Genomic DNA, 15,505 nt, shown 5'->3' on the forward strand with positions numbered 1-15,505 from the left:
ACTTCACAATGGATGAAAAGACCAGTGATTGAAAGTAGTAGAGAAAAAAGGTAGATTAGAAAGGCTTTGTCATCTTTTATTTGTTGACATATCCTATATTTCTCTGTCAGCTATTTTCCACCCTGTGCAAGGTTTTATAATGTGCTATAGTTTTATACTCTTGAGTGACTGATTAATGCATATTTTTATCTTTTAATGCAGAAATTTCCAAATGAAGGACTTGCAAATGTAGTTCGAAATGTGTTTGATTTTGATTCCTACAACCAAGAAATGCGTGAAATTTTGATTAACTCCTTGCACAAGCATGGGATACCGATTGGAGCAAAACCAACGAATGTACAGCTGGCCAAGGAGTAAGACTAGCATACTGTTCTTAATTGTTTTCTATATTATAGATATTACATTTTCTGCATCCTGCTAATTAATTTAGCACAACCTGGAATACTTGAAATTAAATTCACTTTTTAGTAAATAATTTTTATTGTAAAGATGAGCTATACCTATTTAACGTATACATAAAATTGTAAACTCTTTAAATACCTCAGTGCCAGTTTAAAGATTGTAATTTATACCATTTCCAAGTAATAAAGGGAAATATTTGCTTCTTTCTCAGTCTGTGTGTTGTTTGTTAGCTTACTAGCATATGTTCTTGCTGCATATTCATTATACTATAACCCTCTATTGAAAAGAATTTTCATTAAATAGGTACTGTGTTTACAGGAATATTTAGCCATTAATACTGTTTTGAAAAGATTTTATCCGATGGAGTCTGTGGCACAATCATGGCATCCATCAAGTCATTAACTTTATCAAGGGGGGGGGGGGGGGAAGCCCAAATAGTTTTGTAAAGAAAAAATAAAACAAAAGCAAGGGTATGATTCATATTTGATAAAAAGTTTTGCGTTGTTCTTGAAACAGCTAATTCTGTTTCTGGACTATCGAATGGCTTATAACTTGGTGAAGTAACTCAGGACTTCTTAGGTATATTTGGGGAGTAGTAAAATATTTTTCACCCCTGAACAGTCATTAATATCCTGGCAAAATAAACTGAATGATTACGGTATGCTAATCCATTAACTGATTTGGGAGAAACAAATATTTCCCTTGCATAACAAAAGTATTGAACCTTGCTGTAGGAAATTTATTGTACATGAGACACTGCACATGTGATCCAAAAAATCCTGGAACATGAAATGATTCGTCTTTGTTTTGCCATTTCAAAAACGAGGCATCATTTTTTGTTCTTTTGGGATAAAATGGTAAGTGTGTTAGGTTTACGGATCTGTATTGCAGAAATACAGAATCAAAACTGACCTTTAAAACAGACATGTAATTAAAATATAGATTTGGTGGTTGTTTAGGTGGCATCAAATGTGTATGTATTGTTATGAAAGAAAACAAAGTGAGCAAGAGAATGATGCACCTTACTAATCATAAGTTTATGTTCAAAAGAAGTTGCTAAAGTTATTCAAATTGGACTTCACTTTTGATTCAAAAATTGTCAACTTGACCCTCCTATAGTGGTATAAATAGTTGACTAATATGAGAGCCTTATAAAGAGGCACTCCCTCTCTCCCGCCAGGAGCAGCCTAAGACAAGGAAATGCCTGTCTGGGCACTTTGCAAGCTGTGAAGTGAAAATATCGCCAGTGTGACAAATTTAACGTGCATTGCAGTAAAATACCCATGTGAAGAATTAAAATAGCGTGCATTGCGGTAACTCAAAAATTATTCCCCTTTTTTTTTTTATCGCGGGTGCTATTCATGTGAAATTTATAGCAAAATGATAACTCTAGGTCTAAGTCAGATGCCTGCCCCACTAAGACTGCCCTCCTGCCTTTGCATATGGTCTTATTGTATATTATCTTATCTTCAGGCTTTTGGCATTGGTGTGCAGACATTATGTTTAATATTTGTATTTCTAGGTTATATGCATCCATTGCATGCTTATTGCCAGATGATACAGGCAGTTTACCCTGACTTTCTCTGTAACTCACTCAGATGAGTGGGGTTAGCCTTAAAGAGGAGCAGCAAGCTTCTCTCTTTCTCTTTTTGAGATGTGTCCCATCCTAGATGGCCAGCTGAATTTGGCTCAACCAGTATGCTTCCCTTTTAATGACTAGGCAGTAAACATAGTAGGGTTCAGATCCCTCCAATACCTTTACTATAATGTCTGTTAACTTCACAGAGAGCACAGTTTGGCTTATTCTCTTCAGTGCTCCCACTCACAGTATTTGCCAATATATAGTCAATAAAATGCACAGGCATTCAGCACAGTTTGACAGAGCTCCTTTCTCCTAGGACAAGCAGGATGGTAGTACTCACATGTGGGTAACATCATCCAATGGAGCCCGGCACAGAAAACGTTTGTCAACTTTGACTGGCAGACTGAGCATGCCCAGCCTGCTGCTATCCACGTGAACACGTGAGGTCACCCTTCAGTCTCTTCTTTTCCACAGTGCAGTAGCCTCACTGTGGTGGAGCTCCAACTCCTTGAAATTGTTTTAACTTTTTCGGTTGTTTTCTGCATTGGGTCCCCCTTCGCGTTCAGTTCCTCAGTTTGGTAGGTACCATTGTTCCTCTTTTTTTCTTCTTCGCAGTCGATTCCCGACTTATGCACCGTGGTGCCCGTCGGTCATCGACTGCGCGCCGGCCTCTTTTTTGATGGTGTCAGGTTTTCGACAGTGCCCGCAGATCATGTCCATCATGGATCCACATGAGGTATGTATCCTCTGCTAGGGGCCTTGCACAACATCCGAGGGTGTCATTTGTGTGACCAAATGACCCCCAAAGGACGTCGAGCGCACCTGGACAAAATGGAGAAGCTCTTCGGGTCTCCAAAACTCTCTACTTGCTTCAGTGTCCTCAATGCCCAAGGTCCGCAGGGAACCTTCTCCATCTCTTCCCCTGGTGGTCCCACTATCCAGTACCCCTAAGGATCGGGGCGAGGGAGGTCGATCCTCAGTGGTCTCTCCCCTCCCACTAACCTTGGTGTCCTTGTTATCCTCGGTGCCAGGGAAGGACTGGGCCGAGCACTAGAAATCCAGGAAGCATTGACACCGGTCACCGTCTCGTCATGGTTCCGGTTCTGGAGCAGCATTGGTGGCTGCTGAGCCACCATCGAAGTGGCACCGGCCATAGGAGGCCTCATCCCCCAGTAGCCCAAGGTGTTCCCCACCGGCTACGGTTCAGGGTGCCGTGCCACCTCAAGAACCTTCTGAGCATGTGCCAGCGACGCCTTGTCCCCCTCCATTGGTCCTGACCACCCAGGACTTTCAGGAGGAGCTGGACCTCAGGGTGCAGTTGGTGGTGCTCAAAGCACTGCAGAGCGTTGAGCTGTCGGCGTCACCAGCCCCCATACCAGTTCTTGAGCCTCCGCCATCGATGCTCGCACCCCTGCTGGAGCATCTGGAAATCCTTCTCGGCGCCCTACTGACTCAACCGGTGCCCGAGAGACCTTCGATGCGTCCTCGACCACCGACGCCCTCCACTGGAGCGATCGTGGTTCTAGGGTCCTACGAAGAGGATAAGGCCTCGGAAACTGGGCACCCTTGCCCACGGTTCCCCGCTCTGCCGCCAGTCCCGTCCCCCCCCGGCGTACCGCAGCTGATGCCCCCCTCAATGCCTGGGGCTCCATAGGTGCCCCCGCGGCCTCCGGTGCCCTCCAGGTCCCAGCAAGGAGGAGGGTGCTTATGACCCGTGGAGCAATTATCCTTCTGACTCATCCTCTGAGTTCTTCGACAACCCCCTCTCGGAGCCTTCCCCGCCAGAGGCACGGTGTCGATCTCCGCCCGAAGACCTGTCATTTGCCAGCTTGGTATGGGCGATGGCAGAGGCCAACCCTTCAAGCTCCTGTAGGAGGAGGATACCCATCACAAGATGCTGGAAGTCCTCCAGTTCATCGATTATCCCAAGGAAATCGTGACTGTGTCGGTCCACGACATCTTTAAGGAGCTCCTCCTCCGTATGTGAGAACACCCAGTGTCGGTGTCCCTGGTTAACAGGAAGGCTGATGCTACCTATCTGGTGCCATAGGCCATGGGCTTTGAATGGCGGCACCTCCCCCAACAGTCGGCGGTTGTGGAGTCTGCACTTAAGAAGGCTAGACACTCCCAGACACATGCTTCTGCCCCTCCAGGGAGGGAACACAGAGAGCTCAATGGCATAGGAAGAAAAATGTTTCAAGGGGTCATGTTGGTGGCTCACATTGCGGCCTACTAGCTAAACATAATCCAATACAACCACAATCTGTGGAAACAGGTCCAAGACTTTGCGGAGGGCCTTCCCCAGCAACAGCAGGAATCTCTTGCAGCTATTGCTACGCTGGGCCTTGAGGCAGGTAGACACGAGATGAAGTCTACCTATAACATGTTCAAGACCGCTGGCCGCCAGGGGCGTCAGCGCCTGTTGGTTGGCTTGGTTCCGAGCCTCAGGATTCCAGCCAGAGGTTCAGGATAGGCTTGTGGATCTCCCCTGTACAGGCGAGAACCTATTTGGGGATAAGTGAAAGAGGTCATGGCGCAGCTGAAATATCAGCATGATATTCTTCAGCAACTCTCCGCCAGCCCTTCTGAAGGCCCTTCCTCTTCCAGGAAATCCTCCAGGCTGGGCTCTCGCATGCCTTTTTACCGGTTGAGGAAATACTATCTTCCTGCCGCCTATGCCTGCCCACCTTGGACCAGTCCCAGAGGTCGTGGCTGCCAGCTGCGGGCTTCGAGGACCCAAACAGCCCCCATCAGGCCCCTTCTACAGGCTTTGACTGGTGGCAAGGGGGCACGATCCAAACGCAGGTTCCCCTGGCGGTTGATCCCCCAGTCAGTGGAAGGCTCCTTTGCTTTGCCCGCTGTTGGGAAGCGATCACTTCGGACCGTTGGGTCCTCTCTATTGTTTGCCAGGGATACCGCCTGAACTTCAGCAGGCTTCCAGAGACTGCTCCCCCATGCCCATTGTGGGGTTTGCCCACCCATCAGGTCGTCCTTCAATCGAACTATCCGCCCTTCTAGCAGCGGGTGCAGTAGAACCGGTCCCCCACGGTCAGCAGGGCCACAGCTTCTACTCGAAGTACTTCCTCATTCTGAAGAGGAACTGCGGCTTGCGCCCCATTCTCCACCTCTGGGCGTTAAACAGGTTTCTCGTAAGAGAAAAATTCAAAATGGTATCTCTGGGCACGCTGATCCCACTCCTCTGAAGAGGAGACTGGCTTTGCTCCCTCGACTTAAAGGAAGCTTATTCCCACATTGCAATTGTCCCCAACCACAGGAAGTACCTCCGCTTCCTGGTGGGGATGGCATATTTTCAGTACAAAGAGGTGCTCTTTGGGCTGGCATCAGCCCCACGCATCTTCACCAAATGCTTGGCGGTGGTAGCTGCCTACCTCAGGCGTCGCTCGGTCCATGTCTTTCCATACCTGGACGATTGGCTAATCCTTAGCGACTCCCGCTCCGGGGCCTTGAACGCAATGGCCCTGACGGTTCAGACCTTGCAGAAATTGGGATTTGTTATTATCTTCCCCAAGTCGCATATCTGTCTGTCTCCACAACTAGACTTCATAGGCGCCAGGTTTGACACAGCACAAGCAAAGGCTTTCCTGCCCAAGGACCAGGCAGTCACCCTCTCCTCGCTGGCCACCCTCGTTCACAACAGCAAGAGGTTGCCAGCCTGCCTACTGCTCCGCCTGCTGAGCCAAATGGTGGCCTCCGTCCACGTAACCCCCTTGGCCCGCCTCCACATGAGGAACCCTCAATGGGCCTTGAGGTCTCAGTGGCGGCAGGCATCCCAGGACTTGGAAGCTCCGGTCACGGACCCTCTCCACCTCTCTCTGCTCTGGTGGGAAGCCCTCCCCAATTTGGAAACCGGGCTCACGGGTTAGTTTCACCCCACTTCTCCCCTATTTTGTAAGGCATTTCTAAACCTCAACCTTGACTTTCTTCCAAAGTTCATCTCCTGCGTACCTGGATTCACTCTACAGAATGTGTCTGGTCAAGTCCCATTCCCATGCTGACTTTGTACATTTCAAATTCATGTTCACCTCCTTCCAGTCTGCTATTGTCCTCACTGAGCAAGTCTTCTATGTCCATCTGACACACCTTGCCCTCTCCCCCCATCTCTTCACTGTACTTACCTCCCTCCTATTCCCTTTTGGTCTCTGTCCAGATGTTTTCTTCTAGAGTAAAGTTCACAAGATTCCTTTTTAGTTCTCCATCGGATCCCCTCTACCAATTCACTTCTCTTCCCTTTCCTTAACCTCTACCACTCTTCCTTCCTTCTCTGAAATCACAGACTGCACATTTGCTCTTTCCTCCAAATTCACTGCTTGTTCCTCTGACCCCCATTCCCAGTTAACTCATCAGTTCAGTGTCCCTGCAGTCATCCCCATTCATTTGTCATATCCTCAATTTATTCTTATCACTTTCTAGTGCAACTTTTCCTGCCATTTTAAATATGCTAAGATCATATTATTCTTAAAAAAAAAACAAAAAAACCTCACTGGACCCTACTTATCCTGTTAGCTTTTGTCCCATCACACTCCTCCACATCTAATCTACTTGAGCTTGATATTTTCCTCCTCTGCCTTGACTTTCTTGCATTTCAAGCTATATTTAATCCTCTCTAATCTGACTTCCATGGAGACAATCCTTGCCAAAGTCTCCAGTGACCACTTTATGGCCAGGGTTCTTTAGTCAGTCTTCATCCTCTTTGACCTATCCATGGCTTTCAACATTATTATTCAACATCTGCTACATAGTACTGTCCTCACTTGGCTTCTTTCTTTGTTCTTTTCTTACCTCTCCCATCATACCGTTAGTATATCCCTTGGTAGATCTTCTTCCATCATTATTCCATTATCAGTTGGAAGCTCCAGGGATCTGTTTTGGACCCTTTTTTCTTTCTACACTTGTTCTCTTGGTACTCTGTCTGTGTCGCCTCTCTTGGCCTTGAATACCATCTTTATGCCTTCAATTTCCAGATCTATCTCTCATGTTCATTATAATAAAACATTTCCTGAAATTTTTTATTTATTGTACTAGATTTATGCTCCATGGCGTAGGGGATGTCTCTAATGGTATCAGTCCCCAAATTAGGTCCCTAAATTCAGGTAGATTTACAGCTGAACTTAGGTTTCTAAATTTTTGGCTGAAAATGTATCTAAATTTAGGGGTTCTAAAATTTAGGAGTGAATTTTCAAAGGAGTTACACACGTAAAAGTAGCGCATATCGTAGCAATTTTCAAAAGCCCATTTACGCATGTAAAGTCCAATTATATGCGCGTATATCCTTTTGTAAATGTCTTCGTTAGGGTGCTAAATTTAGATCTGCAGTTCATTTGCTTAGATTTTGGAGTCTAAACTAGGTGCCTATTTTTTAGCATCAGTGCTATGTCCCTAACCTTTTTCCTTGCCCTGTCTTTGCCTTTCTTGCCGTGTACTCTCTAGGATTCTAAATGTAGACATTCAGTGCTACTCAGTTTTCAAAGGGAATGATTTAGGTGTCTAATACCCCCTTTGATAATTGACACCACATTTATTTAGTGATAAAAACACAAAATGTAAAACTTAATATGCAACACAAAAAGGTCTGATATTTAGAACATCCATCATGAATATGCATGAGATATATTTGCATATAGTGGAGGCAGTGCATGAAACTATATCTCATGCATATTCATTCTGGATATCCTGAAAGCCAGAACTGTTTGTGGCACTCCGGGATTGGAGTTGCCTATCACTGACATAGATATTTCTAATCAGATAGTTGTAGAACTTGGAAAATTAAATATGAAATTGATGAGAAAGTAAAAGGAAAGTACTACCAAAATTGTACAGATGAGATGCTTTTCAGAACATATCCAACATGAAAAAATGTTCCTGGCAATTTTCCCAATGACACCTATATATCACTATGTACTGTAGGCAAGAGATCTGGATTTGTATCACAGGCCTGATGCCTCAGATTGTCTTGGACTGAAAATAATGCATTGCTGGACCTTTTCTTTTAAGTTTGTAGTTAAAAACATAAGAACTTGCCATACTGGGTCCATCAAACCCAGTATCCTGTTTCCACCAGTTGCTAGTCCAGGTCACAAATACTTAGCATGATCCCAAACAGTAAACAGATCCCATACCACTATTGCGCAGTGAGAAGTAGTGGCTATTTCTTAAATCTACTTGGTTAATATTAGTTTGACGTCTCCTCTAGGAATTTGTTCAAACCTTTTTTAAACCCAGCTATGTTAACTGCCTTAGCCACAATCTCTGGTAATGAATTCCAGAGCTGAATTGTGCATTGAGTGAAAAATAATTTTCTCTAATTTGGTTTTTAATGTGCTACTTACCAACTTCATGGAGTGCCTTCTTGTGTTTGTATTTTTTGAAAGAGTAAATAACCGATTTACATTTACCCATTTTATTCCACTCATTTTTCAGACCTCTGTCAAAGCTCCCCTCAGGTATCTCTTTTCCAAACTGAACAGATTCAACCTCTTTAGCCTTTACTCATACAGGAACCATTCCATCCCCTTTATCATTTTGGTCTTCCTTCTTTGTATCTTTTCCAATGCAACTATAGCTTTTTTGAGATATGATGACCAGGACTGCACACAGTTCTCATAAGAACATAAAAAATTGCCATGATGGGTTAGACCAAGGGTCCATCAAGCCCAGCATTCTGTTTCCAACAGAGGTCAAACCAGGCCACAAGAACCTGGCAAGTTCCCAATCACTAAGAAGATCCCATGCTACTGATGCCAGTAAAGCAGAGGCCATTCCCTAAGTCAACTTGATTAATAGCAGTTAATGGACTTCTCCTCCAAGAACTTATCTAAACCTTTTTTAAACCCAGCTACACTAACTGAACAAACCACATCCTCTGGCAACAAATTCCAGAGCTTAATTGTGCGTTGAGTGAAAAATAATTTTCTTAGATTAGTCTTAAATGTGCTACTTGCTAACTTCATGGAGTGCCCCCTAGTCCTTCTATTATCTTTTGTATTTAAATCTTTTTTATTAATTTTTGAACAAGAAGAAAAAAAAACAACATAAAAATTGAACAATTTGGGAACACTGGTGGACTCTTACCAGTACCGCTATTCCTTCAAGTGTCTTTTCCCTCTCCCCAAGCAACACCCCTACCCCCCAGCAAGTCCCCCATAATTTATATAACACACCTACTAGACCTACAAAAGAAAGGTTCATAATATCCCCTCAAAAGTCATTCAAGATATATACAGTACTCTTAAATACGGCCTTACCATGGAGCAATACAGAGGCATTATGACATTACCATTTTATTCTCCATTCCTTTCCTAATAATTCCTAACATTCTGTTTGAAATCCTCGGTTCAGTGTGGCAACAGTCAAAAAAGCAAAGTATTGGCCCACTATAACACCCATGTTTCTTTCCTGGGTGGTAACTCCTACTATGGAACCCGACATTGTGTAACTACAGTGGTGGGTTACTTTTTCCCATGTGTTTCACTTTGCATTTGTCCATGTTAAATTTCATCTGTCATTTAATTTGCCCAGTCTTCTAGTCCAATAAGATCCTCCTGCAATTTTTCACAATCCGCTTATGATTTAATAACTCTGAATAATATTGTCATCTGCAAATTTGATCACTTCTTGTTATTCCCTTTTCCAGATCATTTAAAAAGCACCAGTCCCAGTACAGATCCTGAGGTACTCCATTGTTTACCTTTCTCTACTGAGAAAACTGACCACTTAGTCCTATTCTCTGCTTCCTTTCTTTTAACTAGTTTGCAGTCCACAACAGGACATTGCCTCCTATCCCATGACTTGTTCACTTTCTCAGGAGTCTCTCATGGGAGATTTTGTCAGCCGCCTTCTGAAAATGTAACTATACTACATCTGCTGGCTCACCATTATCCACGTTTATTAAACTTCAAATCACTAAAAAGCCAACAAAAAAATCCATAGTACATGAACTCGAGACCTCACATCCTTCAGATAGCCAAAACTATAAAGATCCCAGTTTTCTCCAGAACTAATACAACTACCAGAAAGCTCTATTACCATCTTTTTGCCAAATCTTTCACAATTAATGTAGATGTTCTAGGCTTAAAATAGATTACATTGCTGCTGTGCTGTTATGTAATAGAAAAGACCCTACAAAGGGGCCGATGCAAAACAGTGCGTTCAGCCAAGCGCACTGTATAACCTGCAGTCAGACACGGGTTGAATAGTCGCTAATGAATCCCCTAATGCAATAAGGGGATTAGCGCCTATTCAAGGTGCGTCCGACGCGGAGTGAATCTAATAGCGCTAATCACTTGCAAATGCATGTGATTGAGGCTGTTAGCATTCACTCCAGATGCAAAAAAAAAACAGATGTGAGTCTAGGAAACAATCTAGCGCTCAGTAATTAATGCCTGCCTGAAGCAGGCGTTAATTGCTGAGCGCTCCTTAAACCAGTACAGAAAAGCAGAAAAAACTTATTTTCTGTACTGCCTCCTACTTAATATCGTTGCAATATTAAGTAGGAGGAAAAGTGAAACTAAATAAAGTTAAAAAATAGAGAAAAAAAAAAAACACTGGCAGTTGGGTGCAGGAAACAGACGCTCAAATGACAAGTGTCTATTTTCTGAACCCCCTGGCTGTGCAGCTGTGTGGCTTTTAGGAAAACCGATGCCAATAAACTCGGCGTCAGTTTTCCTAACCGATGGACTGACGCCGCTGATTGGGTTCGCATTAGCAAGGAGGCGCTAGGGGCATGCAAGCAACCCTAACGCCTCCTTACTAACGTGACCCCCTAATTTAAATATTGCATGGCGCCCCCCTTGGGGGCGCCTGGGATGCATTAAGAAAGCGGGCGCTGACTGTTCAGCGGGCGCTGACTGTTTGGGGCCGATGCAAATTTATTGCATCGGCCCCAAAGTGACTTAAGTAAAAATGTAATGGCCATAGTCTGGGCTAGGTCAAAAGTGAAACTCAAAGCTGACACTCCAGCCTTAACTTATCTTTCTAAGGAAATGTGAGTTTGTGTTTTAATAATATCTTATGCATTACCTGAAGAAATGTGGATCTCATTCCTTGATTCATCTAATGATCAATTAGCAGCCAAATCAAACTACTTAGACTCCCCTACTAATTGTGTTCTGTTGTATTTTTTTTGGTTTTTCAACTGAATATATAGGGCATTTATGGCCTGATTCATCAAGGTTTTTCTCCATTCTGTGTGTATAGGAAATAAGCTGAATGAATCAGGCCCTTAGTTTGATATCTATCATGCATATGAAACTCTAAAAGAAATACCAGAATCTTATTTTCATTTCCTTTTTATCCTGATTCCTGTTTTGCAGATTTTTATATTGTGAACCAATGGCCTTCCCACCTATTAAGCTTTCATGTAAGATGCCAAAAGCATAAAAATATTATATTAACCACATAGTTAACCCTGTCTTTTATTTAAATAGTAAAATAGTTTGAGTGAAAAAACATGAGCACATTTTTAAACTATCCACATTTGAACAATTCTTTATTTGTGGTGATCCCAAACATGCATAAATCCTGTCGAATGTTAGCCAAATATATTGCTGAGGGCTTATTTCTTTATAAATCTCTTGAAGGCCAGGGGGGGAATCAGGATGTCGGCATGACCAGTTGAGTGGGGAGGGGGGGTTACCTCTGTTGTTTCTTCTGATTTGAAGTCAGGGAGACTGCAAAATTATCCCTTTGAACCGACAGCCTTAGATGGCTTTGCCAGTCGTTTGTCTGGAGCAGCTAGATCCCACTGGAAGGAAAATCAGCTCAGCTTGGGGGAGAAGTGTCGCTAAGCTTCCTGGACCGTGCCACTGGCAAGGGCTGAGATGCATTGCACAGGAAACTGAAGGAGGGGCTGGAGTCCTGCAGGAGGGGGCTGCAAAGTGCTACAGCAGTAGAAAGAGGCAATGCATTTGGCTAGGTGCTACAGGACTGTGAGTGCAAGTGGGAGTTGATGCTGAAGAAAGCCCTGTGAGTCCCAGGACTGAGTCTGAGTCTACAGTCAAGTTAGCCAGCAAGACGTTGCTACCCCTTGATAAGCCACCAGTTGTCACTTTAGAAAATAATTGGATTATGCTGATAAGCTTTGATTTGTCTCTCTCCAAATGTGCGTCTGATATTAATTTTGCTGGTTAAAACTGTTGGGACTTGTCCATAATCAATCCGAGGGGTCTCATAAGCTTATGGGGAAAATGAAAGGCATTGAGAAGGAAGTACATGAGATTAAAAATATGAATATAGCTGTAATACAAGATAAAACATGATTCATAAGGAAATTGAACAAATGGGAAACTGTGCCAAGCATCTTAACTTAAGCTTCCTGAACTTCCCCCAGTATTCAGAATTTCTGTGAGGAGATTCATTGAAGACATTCTTTATAGAAATATTGGGTCTTTCTGCTGGAAATTGTCCTCCTTTAAATAAAGTGTTCTTGCCTGGAGGGAGATGAGGAGAAGGCTTAAAGGGGATGCTTGAAGGATGCCCAATTTCCTCAGATAGTTTGGATATATCTGTGATTTTGGAGGGCTCCACACAGTCAGAGGAGGAAAGATCTACATTATTAGCATCTTTTGTATTTCAGTAGAATTTAAATATGATTATGAGATTATTTTTCCATAAAAATTAAGCTATGTTTATGGGAGAAAAGATTTTGATATTTCCAGTTGTTACTCAATCATCTCAGGTGCGGAGAACTGCCTCCTGTTGCCTACCCATGAATAACCACTCATCTCACTCTCCCCCCCCTCCCCCCCAACTGCATCTATTACATTTGTGAGAGACACTCTGTCACACCAACATTCGCAAAGAAGTTCTTTATTGGATGGATGGCCACAGCATAGGTCAATGCATACAACTCAAAAGCATATAATCTTTCAATTACTAAACATGCTTTACTAATTTCTATCTTGTTGGCAATCCCCAGCGTCACAATGCCCTCACCTTGTAAACTTCAATTCACCAACTGCTCTATAGGATCATGCTCCATTGGGACCACAGGGCCATCAAAGCCTCGCCTCAGTCTACAAAATGCTCCATGGTATCATGCCACAGCAGTGTAGCACTGTTGGGGGATGCAGGGACATTGAAACCTCGGCCCTCAGTTATCCTACAATTGGATCCTTGATCACTGACGAAGTTCTCTGCGGTGCATCGAGGCCCTGGTCCATAAAAGAGCAGCGGTCATTCATTAAACATGCCAATGGAATTTAGGGTGGTTAAGAAGTCAATCCCAGCTGTCAAAGCCAAAGACTTGACATTTCACTCCTACCCACCCAATGTAGAAGCAGAATACCTCTTTACTTGTTTGTCTACATGTGGCCAGCTTTCAAAACATTGAAGATGCCGTGCACCCCAGGATGTGGTCAGCTGAGCCACAACTCCCACAGTAGTGACACCTCACTTGCCATGGGCACCCCACCAACCTAGCTATGGCCAGGGCATAGCATCTGTAATGCTGCCTTAAGCTGCAAAGCCCACTGAGGCTCATGGTGAAAAACTTGGGAAAACGTGCTGTTGAGCCAGCAAACCAAGGGAGAAAAACTGCAGATTGTGTTGCGATCCCCCCTGTTGCTGCGCTACAGGAGGTCTCTTACCTTCCTCCGGAGGCCGCTCTGAAGCCTGGGCCTCGCCTGTGTTCCATCCGGGACTTGCTCCAGGGCCTGAGAGGCCTAGCTGTGCCTGTGGCTTGCCTGCCAGCGTTTGGACTTCCTGTTTGGCGACGCCCTTCTCCTAGGGGCTGGCCCGCAGCTCTCCACCTGACTTATAGGACCAGCGGTGGGCGGTCCTGGCAAGCTCCTCCCAGGGAGTTGCCTTCTACCTCCAGTACTTAAGGACTTTCTGTTCACTTGCAAAAGGCCTGCGGATCAGGTCCTACAGTCGTCTGTATCCTTGCTGATCCAGGTCTTCCGTGATCATCATATGCTTTGATGGATCCCTGTCCAGTGTCTCTGCCTAGATGTTTGTTCCTGTGCCTGCCAGCCGTAAGGACTTCGGATGTGAGTATCCCAGCATCGGAGTTCCTGTTCGCCTGGAGTTTCCCTGCACCCTCCTTCTCAGCGTGGTCCGCGACCAGCCTTCCTGGGCTGTGTAGGGCGCGTCTGGGACAGGGTGGTCCGCGACTCAGTCCCACGGGTGGGCTGAGTAGGGCGCCCTGATGGACAGTGCCATGTTTCCGTCCAGCCTTGTCTACAGTGTCTGCTTCAGCCCTTGCCCGGATGTCTTCCTGTCTCTGCCTTGACCTACGTCCTCGTCTGGTTCCTGAGCCTTCTGTCCTGTTGGGCCCTGGAGTGGCCAACAGGAGGGATTCGTCCCACGGGCTCTTGAGCTTCTGCCAGCCGAGGGGGCTTCGGATGTGAGTATCCCAGCATCGGAGTTCCTGCTCGCCTGGATCCTTCCTGTGTCTCGCTTCAGCCCTTGTCCTGATGTCTCCGTCTTGCTTCAGCCTGCTTCTGCCCCGTCTGATGTCTTCTGTTTAAGGACTCTGTCTGCCCTCGCCTCTGTCCGGCCTGCTGCCCATTGCCGTTCCCTGCGGCAGGTCCGAAAGGGCCGGGAACAGTCGGAGGACCGTTCATTAGTCAACTTCCCCGTGTTGGCTACCATGGGCATGCAGGTCCGGCTGAGGGTCGGACTCCCTGCTTCTGTTCCTGCCTGCCTGGCTCACCATGCCTGCTCAGCTCACCTCCCACGGTGTGGCTTGGGGCTCCTCCTTGAGTCCTGCCGTGGCCCAAGGGCTCACCACCCGCTTACGATGACCGCGCCCGCGCACGCTCGTAACAGATTGGTACCAACAATGCGATTGTCATTCGGGAATAGTAACATCTATTGTCAAACTACTGCATAGATAGCACAGCTCCTCCAAAACACCAGAGGATAATTGCAGGTTGTCACTAAGATAAGCTCTTGTCTACATTAAGGAATGCTAGGACATGCTGTATATTGCCACACACCAGTCCAAGCCCCCCTCCCAAAGCCTAAGGGGTGAATTATTAGGGATATGCTGCATGCAGTAATAAAGGGGAATATAATGTCCCTGAATTGCTTGATCCATAAGGAATCCAGCAAGCACATTTCCACCCCAGAAAATTGAATAGCATATGTCACTAAGGGACTGAAGTGAATTAATGTGGGGACCATGAAGAAAACGGATAAGATGATGGGTCCATCCTTGAGTACAGGTGCAGAGAATCCAAATTTCATGGTGGGAAAAAAGTTTCTGTGAAGAGAATGCCATAGCCCATCTGAGATGCAAAATAGAACTCTTGCAACGAAAAGCAATAGGAATGTAGACTACGTGGTTAAGGAGAAGGAGATGTCCATACAAATTGTGATTTGTAAGAATATATCTGCCAAATTGCATAGCACTGAGTCTGAAGAACTTGTAGTATGAAAATAATATTAGATATCATATAGAACAAGATTGGAAGAGCTGTGGGATCTTGCAGAGAGCTTACATTCACATCATTGAATTCAGGGATATCATATGGCTTCCTACAGGGTTGCTTTTTAAAGATC

At 44.9% G+C, this 15,505-nt stretch overlaps 1 protein-coding gene and 1 long non-coding RNA gene across 3 annotated transcripts in view; one reads left to right on the plus strand and one right to left on the minus strand.

The window, feature by feature from the left end:
• VWA8 (von Willebrand factor A domain containing 8) overlaps positions 1–15,505 on the plus strand; it is a 745,717-nt gene that overhangs the window by 424,335 nt on the left and 305,877 nt on the right. The window contains 1 exon segment of the mRNA XM_029602953.1: positions 202–353. Coding sequence (XP_029458813.1) covers positions 202–353 — 152 coding nt within the window.
• Positions 1–15,505, minus strand: part of LOC115092238 — a 50,851-nt gene that overhangs the window by 21,011 nt on the left and 14,335 nt on the right. The window lies entirely within an intron of this gene.

Source organism: Rhinatrema bivittatum, chromosome 5, assembly GCF_901001135.1.
Source record: "Rhinatrema bivittatum chromosome 5, aRhiBiv1.1, whole genome shotgun sequence".
Taxonomy (NCBI): Eukaryota; Metazoa; Chordata; class Amphibia; order Gymnophiona; family Rhinatrematidae; genus Rhinatrema; species Rhinatrema bivittatum.